Genomic DNA, 15,206 nt, shown 5'->3' on the forward strand with positions numbered 1-15,206 from the left:
AAATAGTAATGAAAATACTATTCATCCATCTATCCATGAGATATTGCACCAGGCGCAAAGCGTGAGCTATAAAAATTCAAACAATTATTCGAAATATTAATAGTATAAAATATTGTCACTATTGTAAATTAATAATTAGTAATATTGAAATTAATTGACAGTGAAAGTTGTCATAACCAAGATTCAAACTATCAAAATACGCTGTTTGAATTTTATTTATTTTCCAATTTCTTATATATTGGGAAGTTTTTTTGGTGTGGCGAAAAATAGCGTTCGCAACACGGGCAAAAATGTTTTCCGGCTCTCAATCTTTTCTAGTCCTCGGCCTACGGCCTCGGACTTGAAAACCGATTTCGAGCCGGAAAAGTCTCATTTTCGGCCCTAGGTGCGAAATATACTATTAAATCCACCTACAGACTCAGCAAAGCTACAGAATGACAGAATGTTGGTGTGAACATAACTTGCAGGCATTGTTGCTCACGCGGACAATCATGATACCTATATAAAACTCTGTGAGAAAATTAAATTATGGTATAATAATATTTTATTCATTCATAGTCATTATTTATATTTCATTTTTTGATACTTTTTATTCATTTTATTCTTTTATTTTTCTATGCATTTTACTTCGAGGAATTCAAAGAGCAAAGTGCATCGCTGTCTCCTGTCAAGTGTCAGACAGACAGAACTAGTCAGATGTTCACATCTTTCGGTTGAGTTCAAGTTTTTCAATTTAGATTTTAATCTTTATTAACTTCTTAATTTGTTTGTTCAACTGAATAATGTCGCTTAATAACGTATAAATAATTAGGTCGTAGACAGAAGTTGTTGATTTTGTAGACAATTAACCTTATTTCAACAAACTCGCGTTGAAACATTGGTGCACAGTAGGCCTAGTATGTTTATAAGTTGTTCAGTGGACGTCAATTTTAACAATTTCAACAGTTCAATGACTATTAACTGGCCAAAACTAAGTGGCCAAGAACCAATTAACTCAATTTTCATACTCGATCAAATAAACCTGAGTGTTGACATTTAGAAATATTGTTTCAAATATCGTTTGGTTTGTTGAGTAGATAATATGGCGGAAAGTCAAGGAAAGGCTGTTCCAACATTTTCCTCGTTTGATAATATTGAACGGCGACCTGGATCTCATGGTAAATATATTTAATGTATTCATTTCAATCTTATAATAGTTATTTCCTTTTTGTTTGTACTTCCATTTGTAAATTTGATTAATGTCCACAATATGTCTAAGAAGGTTAGGTTATGTGAGCTACAAACTTCCTTGTACATTCATTTGATATTCATAACCTTACTATTGAGCGAACAAAGTTGAAATGCTTGAATGATTGATATTTTGTTGAAATACCTTTTATTTTGTGTCGACAGTTTGTAGTAAGTAAGCCTATTTATGTTTGTAAACAAACATTGATATCAATTCATTTAAAACAATTCCTATCAATATGTAATTGACATTTTGTTGATCACAATTAGACTTTTATGTGTTGACAATTTGTAGTAAGTGAGTCTATTTTCAAAAAATGTATTCTTTTATTTTTTTCGTTGATTTTGGCCGTTCTATGCTTCAGATAGGAGAAATAAGTTGAAACTTTTTTCTTCACTTCCGATTAGCAGTCATACCGTAATGAACAACACGAACTCAGGACACAGTGATCTCATGAATCTTTCAGCTTTGTAAGTAAAATATTATTTTTATTATTCATAAATTGTTATGTTAATGCCAGTTAGCTAAGTGTGTTTGAATAAGTCAGGATTTTTGATCCTGTGCCACCCGATTTGTGACCCATTAAGGCCACCCCTTATTAAGGTACTCTCAATGGTCACCCATCAAGTACGGTGACAATGATTTCCTGACCACTCTATAGAACTTGGTCTCATAGTTTGGTTCTTATATATGAGAGATCAGACTAAAGCCAATCTCTATGCAGTGGCGTAACGTACACCCCCGCTGCCCCCGTGGCGCAGGGGGGCCCGGATAATATGTAGGCTAATATAGGTTTTCTGAAAAAATAAAATTACCCGGGCTAGGACCCAAAATGATAATTATATACCAAATTGAATACTTGAAATAAATAATCATGGAAGTAACTTTTGATAAAAAAAACAGTAGTTTTATTGTGGAAAATGACAGATTTCACTCATTGTGTAAGAAGAAATATGCAATAGAATAATGTTATCAGTCCGGTTATAAATTAATATCAAGAGAATACAAGTAGAAAATAAAAAATAAGGCAAGACAGAAGAACAATCATTGTTCAAATATAATAATAATTATAGTTCCATTGACAGAGCTTCAATAATTGTGTGCTGGTAGTGAGCTTATTGCAAAATTAGGAATGTTGTTTGTTTAAAAATCATTACAATTCATACATCCGGTGAAACAATCCAGACTGAGACAATTCAAACCACTTATAGATAAGATTTACTTCTTTTCTCTCTGATTCAAACAAAGATTGTAAGAATGGTTCTAAAGTAGATCGTTATCTTTATTTACTATCTTTAAGTAAGCATTGGAGGAGATCAATCGAGAACAAGTTTTATTTTTTCAACTAAGCTATGTAATTCACTCATGAAAGATGTACGTTCACATTAGAGTTAAATGCTTGGGATTAAGGGAGAAGGGGGCTGGAGAAAGGTGGTACGATTTTAGAAGAGGGGCCCGGAATTTTTTTGCGGGGGGCCCGGTTTTGAAACGTTACGCCACTGTCTCTATGTGTGAAGTAGCCTTCACCCTTCAAATTCAAATTTTGTTTATTCCAATATTTTATTTACAATATTTTAAGCAAAAAGATAACAAGATCACACAACTCAACAAGATGATAATAATAAACTAACAATAATTTTAGACAAATCTTTTAATACGTTATAATCAGGACTAATTTGTGAATTAAGAATAATAAATACTACTTGCTGAGAGTACAATACTCTGTGTCTGCAAGCAGGAATGTATATCAGCATATAGAAAAGGTAACATAAGATGATATCCCATGGCTTAGGTCGTTTATGTTCCAAATTTCAAGCCGATTTTTCAACTCGAGCCGATTACTGTCGACTACTGTTCATTATTACTGTTTTGGCTGGGTGAGAGTGTAGGAGCGACTACCAGTGTCACATAGCTTCACGAAAAATTATTACCAGAACTATCAGCTCGAGTTAACACTGAAAATTGAAACATAAACGCCCTATACCATGGAATATATTCTTGTGCTATAGTGAGGTCCACGTTATAATGGCAGTGGAGAAAGATAGCAGAGCAACGTTGCCGATCCTCTGTCTTGTCAATGCCTTCTATAGACGGTAGCTGATACAGGTTTATTGTTGTAATATTAACTGTTCATTCTTGTTTTAAATAATCAATTATAGTTTATTAAGCAAGATATTTTTCAATAGTTTCATAAAGAATTTTCATAATTATTATGAAATATTTTGTTAATTAATTATCAATTCTAATTTTTGAATAGTAGCGCTCATCGAAATTCCATTTAGCTGTTTACCCTGTTGTCAATATTTGCAGTAGCACAAGTCTTCGGGGTGAATTACAGCATTTAATTTGGATTTTCGTTTAATAATAATTAATTCATTAGCATTTGAATAATTGCAATATCTCAGTTGTAGACTGACTGACCGCTATGGCTTCGTATAAAGTGAGCGCTGCTATCCAGAGATTGTCAGTTTGGTGTAAGGGTAAGCATTCCTGACCGGCAATTGGGAGGTACTGGGTTCGATTCCCGGGCTGACAAATAATTTTTTAATAGTATCGCTCATCGAAATTCCATCTAGCTGTTTACCCTGTTGTCAATATTTGCAGTAGCAGAAGACTTCGGGGTGAATTACAGCATTTAATTTGGATTTTCGTTTAATAATAATTAATTCTACTTTGTTAAAAGACGATCTGGAAACGAAACATAGTGAGAAAGAGATAGCTGTATCCGCTTTGTTGAATGATAGACAAGGATATTCTACATTGTTGAAAGACGATCTGGCAACAGAACAAAGCAAGAAAGAGATAGCTTATCCGCTTTGTTGAATGATAGACAAGGATAGCAATTCCATTGCTAATTAAACACTGTCATTATAACGTGAACCTGACTATTTTCTATGATATTACTTGCTGAGAGTGCAAGATTGGGCGTCTGCAAGGCAGGAATAAATATCTATTAATTTATTATCAATCAGGTATGCCTATCAAAAATACCGTATTTTTGTTTGATGTCAAATTTTTGCACATGCACCAATTACGGCACAGTTTTTGTTCAAATTTCAACACCCCTCTCTCTGTCTTTCTTTTTTAGGTCTCGTTATTCCCCCACCACAATCCAGCACCATCCTCATCATCATCACCACACGCACCATAACAATCATCACAGTCAACATAATAGTCACCACAACAATCATCAAAGTCACCACGGAAACCATCAAAGTCACCACGGAAATCATCACAGTCACCACGGAAACAATCACAGTCACCACGGACACCATCACAGTCACCAGGCCGCGTCACCACAGGCCGGCAGTCGGTTTGATGGCGCGACGGGTGGAGGGGGAGAGTTGGCTAGGAGATCACTGCCCAAGATCAAACCGTTCTCGCAGACTGATATTGTTTGGGAGAAGTCCAGGTTGGTTTCAAAATAACATTTGTATCGACTAGTAGCTATGTGAACAGTAGACCTCGCGCAGTTCTCCACAGTCTCCTCTAATACTGTCCATCAGAGTAAATTCTGTCCTGTCCTGTCGTGTCGGTGAGATATCGGTGAATAAACGACTAACGGCATAGCCATCTCTAGGGAGAAGTCCAGGTTGGTTTAAAAATAACATTTGTATCGACTAGTAGCTCTGTGAACAGTAGACCTCGCGCAGTTCTCCACAGTCTCCTCTAATACTGTCCATCAGAGTAAATTCTGTCCTGTTCTGTCGTGTCGGTGAGATATCGGTGAATAAACGACTAACGGCATAGCCATCTCTAATACAAGGCCGCGGCCTACGATATTGCAACGTCACAGTGTAGGCCTAGAATCTAATACATGATTGGTGAAAAAGATTTTTAAAAATCTGGCTATTTGAAAAATGCCAGCTGATCTTTTTCACTATCATGTATTAGATTCTAGGCCTACACTGCGACGCTACAATGTCGTAGACCGCGGCCTTGTATTAGAGGTGGCTAATGGCTATGCTAACGGCTGTTTGGGTTGTTGTATCGACAATGCTAATAATTTGATGATAGCAGCTATGCTGCTATCATCAAAAGCTTACCGAGTTCAAAGCAGAGAAAAGTCTAAACTACTTCAAGTGGCAATGCATAGTCCACACAACAGCTGTGTTTCCATAAGTTACATTGAGATATTGAATTGCATGCGACACTGCATGCAATTTATAATCCACTCGACATCTGATTTATGATGAATAATTCCATAGTTTGATTTTTACTCTAATATTGGCGTATGAAGGAGGCTCCTTTTCCTTTTATATTATCCTTGAAATGCAAAATTTCTAAAAAAAAACCTTGTATATACGTCGACGCAAAATTAAAAAAGGAACATACCTGTCAAATTTCATGAAATCTATTGCTGCGTTTCGCCGTAAATGCGGAACATAAATGTAAACATATAAATTAAGAGAAATGAAAACCCGTCGACTTGATTCTTAGACCTCACTTCGCTCGGTCAATTATTCATATTCCCATTAGATCCAATACAGGGTGTCCCACTAAAGTTCTAACAGTAGACCTGTAATGAAAAATACCAACTTTTTGATTGAGAAATGAGGGCTGACGAAGTTCCTCCTCAGGAGTGAAAAATGCATCCCTCATATTATCTCAACCAAACGTTTTTTCCATATTAACTTTGGAACACATTGTCTAAACTGCAAACTCTGTTGTATAAACCGAAGGGAAAAAGATTTGTCGAGATTCCATTAAAGGGCATCTCTTTAAGTTATCACTTCCTCATTACAATAATTACAAGCTTTACTTTATACTCTTTCCTCATGCTCCTGAACTCTGGAGCTCACGTATTTTAAAGATTTTTCATCAGCTGATTCGCCTTTGTGGCCTTACTTTGTTTTTATAGCTCATGTAAGCGCTAAATATGCAAGTAGGAGACACCCTTGTGCTTGCGTCGTCTACTCTGTTTTCTATTTATGAATTGAGTTTAAGGTTAGTTGAGTTTAGAATTTTGAAATAATAGCGTGAAAAAATGTCTATGAATCTAAATCTCTATAATAATATTCAGCATAATCTTACTAGTAGTTCTGTGAACAGTAGACCTCACGCAGTAATATTCTCATCCACAAGTACTTGATTGAAACTATAGACCTTATGGAAATACAGCAATAGACTGGCTTCTCCACACATCTGTGTAATCACTTGTCAGCTGATCTATGATGAATAATTCTATAGTCTGATTCTTACTCTAATATTGGCGTATGAAGGAGGCTCCTTTTTCCTCTTATATTATCCTTGAAATTCAAAATTTCCAAAAACTTTGTATATACGTCGACGCGCAATTAAAAAAGGAACATACCTGTCAAATTCATGAAAATCGCGCAACATATAAACATTTAAACATTAAGAGAAATGCCAAACCGTCGACTTGAATCTTATACCTCACTTCGCTCGGTCAATAAATCGCCTACACTCTCATCTTCTTAAATGCGTATTTCCTATTTTGTGATGGCTATCTTTATATCTTTTGTATTTATTTTTTTGTAGTAATGATGGTGATATATCTGGTTGAATCTAAAATGAGATTTATAGTTCTCAACTATTGGTTTTGATCGTATCTGGTATAGTTTCCTCTCCCTCATACGAATTAGTTGAGCCATTTTTACTATTAGCAAAAGGTGATAAGCTGCTCTAGACTAGACTCACCTTTTTTGAAGCATCTGCTTCAAAAGTTGAGCAAATGCTCTAGTTTATTCATACAATTTTTAGTATAAGCTCCTACTTTTGAGCAAATGCTCAAACTATTTTTTTGATGAGCATGAGCAAAAGGTTTTGCTTACGTTTATTCATAGAAAATGAAACAAATGCTCCATATTTTAGAAGTATAAACAAATGCTCAACTTTATTCATATGGCCTATTGTATTCTACTATTATTCAAATATTCACTTAGCTGAATAATCGCAATTCTTCGTATGTAGTCTATTATTTGGTGTTTTAGACTTTGTATTATACTTCAGTACTAGCCGTCAGGCTCGCTTCGCTCGCCATATCCGTCTAGCCAGGACCCCCGACTGGATCGTCCAGAAATGAGATCAGCGGCTCGCTTCGCTCGCCTGCATTTTTCATTTGAGCATGCTTCATTCCATCAGAAAGTCAAAGTATTGAGAAAACGCAGAAAAGCTGAGAAAAACGCTGATTTTGGGCGTATCTTTGATGGAATATTAGAGTCACCTCATTACAACATTTTTAGACCCTTCCTAAACCTCTGTCTAAAATTTGGACATTTTCTGTCTTACTTGATGAAAGAATTGAGAAAACGCAAAAAAACGCTAATTTTGGGCGTATCTTTGGCGTTATTTCAAATTCCTTCTAACACAACATTATTACACCCTAACTTAGCTTCTGTACTTAATTTGAACAATTTCTATTCATTTGTTCTCGATAAATCTGAGAAAGCGCTAAAAAACGCTGGAAAAATACAGATTTTGGGCGTATCTTTGGAAAATTTTCCAAATCCGTTCTTAGTGCGCCTCTAAAGGGCCAACTGAACATACCTACCAAATCTGAACGTTTTTGGTCCGGTAGATTTTTAGTTCTGCGAGTGAGTGAGTGAGTCAGTCAGTCAGTGAGTGAGTGCCATTTCGCTTATATATATATATATTATATATATATATATATATAAAGATTTATAGTGTTGGGTTTTTAAAACTAAATCATTGCCGAAATAACAATGGATGTCCAATCTGATGCTATAAGATATAATCATGATTTCACAAATCTGAACGTACAAGTTTTTCTAATGTAGTGTTCTTTTTTCTAATTTCAGGGAGAAGTTCAAATTCTGCCAGAGCATACAGAGTACAGGAACGCTGCAAGTTTCACCTAATGATGTGAGTGCTCATATTTTGAAAATCAGTTTCATTTCTACTCATTTGCCTCCGCCAATTCATCATTGAAAACTCATCTTCTAACTTCTCACAATTTCATCACATTGATTTTTCAACGTTACTAATTTGATGCCCATGTTATCAGAGTATTTATTTATCACATTGTGTACAAATACTTAACATGAGGAAAGGCACAACAGGCTCATGCCCAAAACTATCCCATTTCCAATTTATACTATACTGTCCAGATCAAAATGTTGGCTGTGTCACTTTCACTTTTCAAAATACAATTTACACTCTTCAATACTCACATAAACGAGCAAATTTTGAATTAAATAGATACTATTAGGGCCGTTTGCACAGTGCAAGTTTAAACTCTGGGAAAGTTTAAACCTCCAAAGAAGGAGGTTTAAACCAAATAATTTGGATTAACTTGACATCAGTAAAGATTTGATGGGGAAACAGCTCATAGTAAATTATTTTTCGACAGTTGTTGTTATTGCTTCTGTAGACGATAATAATTATTTAGGTTATAGTGAATCATTATTTGAATGTAAAAATAATTATAATGGCGGAATTGATAGAAGTTTTTAATGCGATTGATAAAGTAAAAATAATTATAATGGCGGAATTGATAGAAGTTTTTAATGCGATTGATAAAGATCATCTGCGATGACTGCGAAGAAATGTTAAAACTGAGAAAAATGGGGCAAAAAACGATTAATTTAAATTTCTGGGATGATAGAGAATTTTTTTACGGTTTTGCTTGAATAAAGCAACTGACAATTTAGTATTTGATTGAATAAACCACTTGATAGAAATTAAGACAATTTTTAACGGTGGTCTTGGATTAGAAAACATGTTTTTAATAACACATAACTGACATATTTCGCTTTCGAGAGATTTCTAATAAACGAGAAAGACCGTAGTAGATTAAAGCTTAACAAAATAACTTTTTTATCTCAAATTTAAAAATATATTTTTTGGTGCCAACTAAACATAAGTTTTTGACGAATTTCTTGATTGCTTTCCACTTGTATTACCGTAGGCTACAGCTTACAGCTCTGTGGATTTTGAACAAGAAAATAGTAGCTACATATAACCTCAATTTACTGATGGTTTGTAAACAAATAGCAAATTTCCTGTAAAAATTACCCATCCTGATATTATAAACGATGACATTCTATTACCAACTTAATGCTAAACTACTTTAACTTGAACTGGATTAGTAAATGCACTGAGAAAATCGATTCAAGTTCAAACTTTCAGATTAACTCAAACTTAATCGAGTTCAGCAATCTATACTGTGCAAACGGCCCTAAGCGCCGGTTGTACAACATCCGGTTAAATTTTAACCGTGATTGATTCCACGAGAACCAATCAGAGAAGCCGTCTTTTCAAAAACGCCTTCTCTGATTGGTTCTCATAAAATTAATCACAGTAAAAATTTAACCGGCTGTTGTGCAACAGGGCCTTTGAGTCTAAAATCAAGAATCTAGAACAGTAACTTAATAATTATTATTCAAAAATTCTAAATAATTAATATCATTAGTCTAATTAGTATCATTATTCGGACCATGTTAAGAACTGTACACCAATGTATCAACTCTTCTAGTTTAATTTCCTTGTTAACAGTGCTAGTAGGCACTAAGAATTGTGTTTCATCAGCAAAACAGTTCAATTGAAAAAATGAGACACAGATGTTGTCAATGCCACTTTAATTTTTGTCTCATTTTTTCATTAAGTAGAAATACCAAAATGTCTCTTCAAAAACAATCAATTTCTAAAAATCAGTTTAATTTCACCAGTAGTTATTTCCCATTTTTCTTTTGATTTCTCCATTGACAGTGTGGAGAAAATTCATTCAATGGAATTCTGTCAATAGTCAATAAACAGTAAAAATGATCAACTGGCTTGTTTCAAATTGATAAATTCACGTATGAGAAGCCCGTATACTGTACTCTATGAGAGTGTAGTACATGGGTTTTTGTGACATTTCACATTCCAAACCTAGATTTATCAGCCTAATCACCATAATCCCATTCAGTGCACTAGAGCCAAAACCACTTCTCCATCCACTCCAATTTGATTCACATGTAAACAGTACCACCACTTCACATCAGTTTCCAATTTGATTGTTGTGCTTTCAGTGCTGCGACTTCACACCAAACTCCTATTTGATTCACATGTAAACAGTACTACCTTTTCACATCAAATTCCAATTTGATTCCCATGTTAACAGTTCTACCACTTCACACCACTGTTCCATCCACTCCAATTTGATTCCAATGTGAACAGTACCCCGACTTCACACCAATGCCCAATTTGATTCCTTGGTTTAAAGTACTATGACTTCACACCAATGTTACACCGTTTCTAATTTGATTGTTGTGCTTTCAGTGCTACGACTTTACATCGGACGACATGCAAGATTTGGGTGAGATCGGTCGGGGTGCTTTCGGCACGGTGAACAAGATGGTGCACCGCACCAGCGGCACAGTGATGGCTGTCAAACGCATCCGCAGCACTGTCGATGAAAAGGAGCAGAAGCAGCTGTTGATGGACCTCGAAGTGGTCATGAAGTCAAAACGAGTGTCCTTGTATTGTCCAGTTCTACGGTGCTCTCTTCAAGGAGGTATGTTCTGTCTTGGAGAAAAGATAGCATAAGAAGATATCCAATGGTTTGTACAGGGACCGGCATATTAATCTGACGATTTTATAGTAATTATTGTTATATTGGCACCACTGTCATTGAAAAGGCGGGAATGTTGTTCATCGACAGGTCTATTCATGAAATTTCATTAACCAGTATGTCGTGGTCAAGTGAACATCGAGCGTTTGTGATTGAAGCGTATTTTAAAAATCTGGTGTGGCGCACTCACACAACTTTCCTTGCCGTTATGAAAATTGATCACCTGGCGCTAGTGTTCACGCGCATCTCAAGTCTACTATTCGAAGAACTGAGCCAGCTAGTGACAGGACAATAACGCTGGATACAGAGAGATCTGCTATCCCTTCATAGTGAATGATTTAATAGAATCAACAGTTGCCAACAGTTTAGTTTGCAATTGAATAATCACATTTTCTCGAATTTCAAGCTTATTTTCAATTTTAGGTGAAAATGTTACTGGACATTAATTGTAGAGATTTTCATGCTCAATCTTTTCCACTTGAATTTTTCTGTTTAAATTATATCTGATACCTGATAATTGGAAATCTGAAATCAAACTTTGCAAAGATGGGGCGGAGCTTCTGAAATTTTTACAGATATGGGACTTGTGGCAGTTGATATAGCTTATCAATGACTATTTTAGGTATAAATTTGATCAAAATCAAATTTACCCTGTTTTTGACAACATTTTCGCTATTTTAGTCGCCATCTTGAATTGCATTTGATCGAAATTGTTCGTGTCAGATCCTTATATTGTAAGGACCTCAAGTTCCTAATTTCAAGTCATTCCGTTAATTGGGAGATGAGATATCGTGTACACACACATACAGACCAATACCCAAAGTCCACGTTTTTGGACTCAGGGGATCTTGAAACATATAGAAATGTATAAATTGGGATACCTTAATTTTTTCGGAAAGCAATACTTTCCTTACCTGTGGTAATAGGACAAGGAAAGTAAAAATAATGACTCAGTTATTTTAGCACAGCGTTTATTTCGCAGACATTTCAATTTAAATCGACACGTGCCTGTTCCCAGTAGGAATGCGATCTTGTTGTGGGTGAAGAATTTTAGGAACACGTCGTCTGCTTTATAAACAAAACCAACAGGACGAAAACGGACTGTGAGAACGCCTGAAACATTAATGCGGTAGGAGTAGCTGTTACACGGTCTCCACGACGTTCAGCAGCGAAATATGCTAGCCATTTCTGATATGACGAATTCTTCTTTCCGACCTGAAATACCATCCGTATAAGATAATGTTAGTGCAACAACTTATTGTGAATGATTGGGCACATTGCAAAGCCGCTTGCGAGATCATTCTCGAGAATGTCCACCAGAATGCCATTATTCATTCAAGTGACGAGGCACATTTATTCATTTGTCGGGATTTGTGGATAAACAAAATTACCGTTATTGGGCAGCCAGTAATCCACAGAGCTGAAGGAAGTTATTCAACGAGAAATTTAAGTAATTCCAAAGTGATGATTGAGTGAGCTATGCCAAATTTTAGAATTAGCTTAAGTGAGTGTGTGAAAAGTAACGAAAAATATTTCGGATCGGCAACGTTTTTCTCCTATCTTTCTCCACTGCCATTATAACGTGGACCTCACTATATGTTTTCTCCAACTCCGCTTGAAATCTTGAGGTGCGTACAGACTTTCGCTCTGCTCCGCAATCGAACGTCACTAGAGCAGATCGATTGATGATCGACCGGGGAGCAAGAGTGGAACGCGAGAAGAGCTAACATCTCCCGTAACGTTCATGTTGGAGCGATAGCGGAGGGTGCGTGGAGCGATTGCGGAGCGAGTGCGGAGCGTGTTGGAGGCGCGTATATCTGTACGCACCTCTAGCCTTAAGAGCAAACACTAAATTCTTTGAACTAATACCAAGATACAGCTCTCATGAATGGTTGATACTCCTTGAATGTTAGGCTAGGAACACACCAGTAGTCAAGGCAAGACAAGACATGATCAGACACAATACTTCACATAGTTGCTTATGAAGACATGTCTAATTTCTAGTAGTGAAACATTTGCCGAATTTAAAGTGATGACAGTACGTCAAATTTATATAAAGAAACTTCTCTACTATGCATGGATGAGGAAGGATGAATTTACAGTGAATAATAACGTTTCTATATATAACCTGAGAGTTACATCTCATAACATTTATAATATTTACTATTCAGATTTGACAATAGTGCGAAGACAATTGGGGTATCTTAGCTCAAAAATAATAAATATCATGCCAAATGCATTGTCAGAATCTCTTTCTAATAGGGGAAGACAGAGGATGGAACAGATAAATTTATACAAAGTGGGTGATACAAAAATTTTTCTTCGACATCAGTCAAATATTATAATTACTAGTAATTTTGTTAACTTCGATTTTTTGTAGCTTTGATTATTAGTAAATAAATTTTTATATTGTCTAAACAGCTGATACTCTCACTCAGCGGTCAGGGGTTTTCCCTTGCTGGGTGGTGCCATGTAATTTTAATTTATTTGTAAAATAGCATAATATTATAATCTAGAATATTTCTTTTGTGAGTTTTTAATTTGTATTTTGTTTTTATGGGCAATACAGATGTTTTAAAAAAATGACTAATCAGTGTGTGTTGCGTCATAAGCAACAATGTGAAGTATTGTGTCTGATCATGTCTTGTCTTGTCTTGACTAACTGGTGTGTTCCTAGCCTAACATTCAAGGAGTTTCAACCATTCATGAGAGCTGTATCTTGGTATAATTAGTTCAAAGAATTAAGTGTTTACCCTATTAATGATTTGATTCACAAGAACTAATCATAACTTATTGTAAATGCACATTTTGTTGAAAAATATTATACAACTAAGGCTCAACTCACACTTACGCGACTCAGGTCGAGAAGAGACTGAACTTTAGTCGAGAGCATGTGTTTTCAAATTGTGACGTCGCGGGGACTAGAATCGACTTGTCTGAGTGTCACCATTTGTAACATGCTCTCGATTAGAGTCGAATCTCTTCTAGACCTAGAGAGTAGCGTAAGTGTGAGTTGAGCCTAAGTATACCGTACCTACCAACTTGTGATTTATGATTTTTTTGTGGTTTATTTGTTCATGGTTTTTTTGTTTTCCAGGGAGACTGTTGGATCTGTATGGAGCTGATGGATACCTCTTTAGATAAATTTTATAAATTTATTTACGAGAAACTAAATCAAAGGATACCGGAAACCACCCTGGGCAAAATCACTGTCGCTGTAAGTACTTTTATTATTTCAAAAAGTATTGTAAACTCGGTTAAGTTCACTTCTAATGAGAAATAATAAATAATGTCATAGTACCCTTTTTCAAATAAATAAAATTATTTCCATTTAAGAATTTAACAAGATATTCAACAAAACCTGAATAAATCTCAGATAATTTATTATTACTTTTATGTGGGTTATGATGCATATAAATTACTAGCTTGCCCGGCGAACTTCGTACCGCCAAAAAGTCAATGTATCTCATGTCACACTTGCTATATATATGGTGAATCATGAAATTTATCTGACAATCAATATTTTAATTTACATCTCAATACGGACTTCCTATGTGCTTAGTCATGAAGCATTTATTCATTTATTGTACAAAATACTACAATCATAGTATAATTATGACACTGAAGGAAAAACTAGGCTGAGCCTGTACTATTTCTCTCCAAAAATTTTGATAAAATGTTTATGCTGTCCAAAGGTTGAGGTTATAATATCACACACTGCTTCTTTACTTGATTTTTGGTCCAGGAATAATGATTTAAAAATTATGAATTATTATTCCGAAAACATATTCTTCTCAATCGATTGGTAGTAAGATCTATCAGTAAAGTATTGAATTAAAAAAATAGGTTCAATCAGTGTTTCAAAGATGAATTTAATGTTTCCATAGTTGTTGATTGTCAATAGATGGTCCAGGAAATATGCGATGTACGATGAATTTCTTTCATTTAATGTTTTCTACCGTTTTAATACCAGTACACAATTTATCACAGGGTGACGTGTTTATTACAGCTGGTAACTTTGGATGCTAAATCATAGTATCGTAATATGATCTTGAATCATGATCATCTTTCCGTTCTTCGGTAGCCGCTCGGCCGAAAATTTCGAAAACATAGGTCTGTAAAATGGATTAATAAATAATTATTAGCCCCCCTATTGAGATTTTTTGGTCAGAAACCATCCCCAATATTCACACAATATATTCTCAAAGTTTCATGCCGTTCTGTCAAGTAGTTTTGAAGTCTTTATAGGGAACAAATATACAAACAAACACACAAACAGACATTCATTTTTATTTATATAGAAGACTATGTAATTACTTCAATAAAAACTTTAATTTTGCAAAATATTCATTTTTTCCTTCATTTTTTTTATTTAGAGATCATTTTGATAATGGAAATATCCTCTTTTTTTCAATCCTCCTTTCATCCTACTACCTCTTCTTT

The 15,206-nt window shown here is 35.1% G+C and overlaps 1 protein-coding gene across 1 annotated transcript; it reads left to right on the top strand.

Annotated features, from left to right (window-relative positions):
- The first annotated feature begins 679 nt into the window (after positions 1–679).
- On the top strand, positions 680–13,907 carry LOC120352873 (dual specificity mitogen-activated protein kinase kinase 1-like). The gene is made up of 6 exons (XM_039435189.1): positions 680–1,157; positions 1,593–1,698; positions 4,317–4,640; positions 8,011–8,074; positions 10,472–10,706; positions 13,861–13,907. Exons 1-6 carry the CDS (start codon positions 1,082–1,084, stop codon positions 13,905–13,907), a joined length of 852 nt encoding a protein of 283 aa, XP_039291123.1. The 5' UTR covers positions 680–1,081.
- Positions 13,908–15,206: the final 1,299 nt, after the last annotated feature.

This window comes from Nilaparvata lugens, chromosome 8, assembly GCF_014356525.2.
Source record: "Nilaparvata lugens isolate BPH chromosome 8, ASM1435652v1, whole genome shotgun sequence".
Taxonomy (NCBI): domain Eukaryota; kingdom Metazoa; phylum Arthropoda; class Insecta; order Hemiptera; family Delphacidae; genus Nilaparvata; species Nilaparvata lugens.

Coding starts and splice junctions, on each gene's coding strand:
- LOC120352873 (XM_039435189.1), top strand. CDS start 1,082: ATGGCGGAAAGTCAAGGAAAGGCTGTTCCAACATTTTCCTCGTTTGAT. Junction 1,158..1,592: donor ACGGCGACCTGGATCTCATG/GTAAATATATTT, acceptor TCTATGCTTCAG/ATAGGAGAAATAAGTTGAAA. Junction 8,075..10,471: donor TGCAAGTTTCACCTAATGAT/GTGAGTGCTCAT, acceptor TTGTGCTTTCAG/TGCTACGACTTTACATCGGA.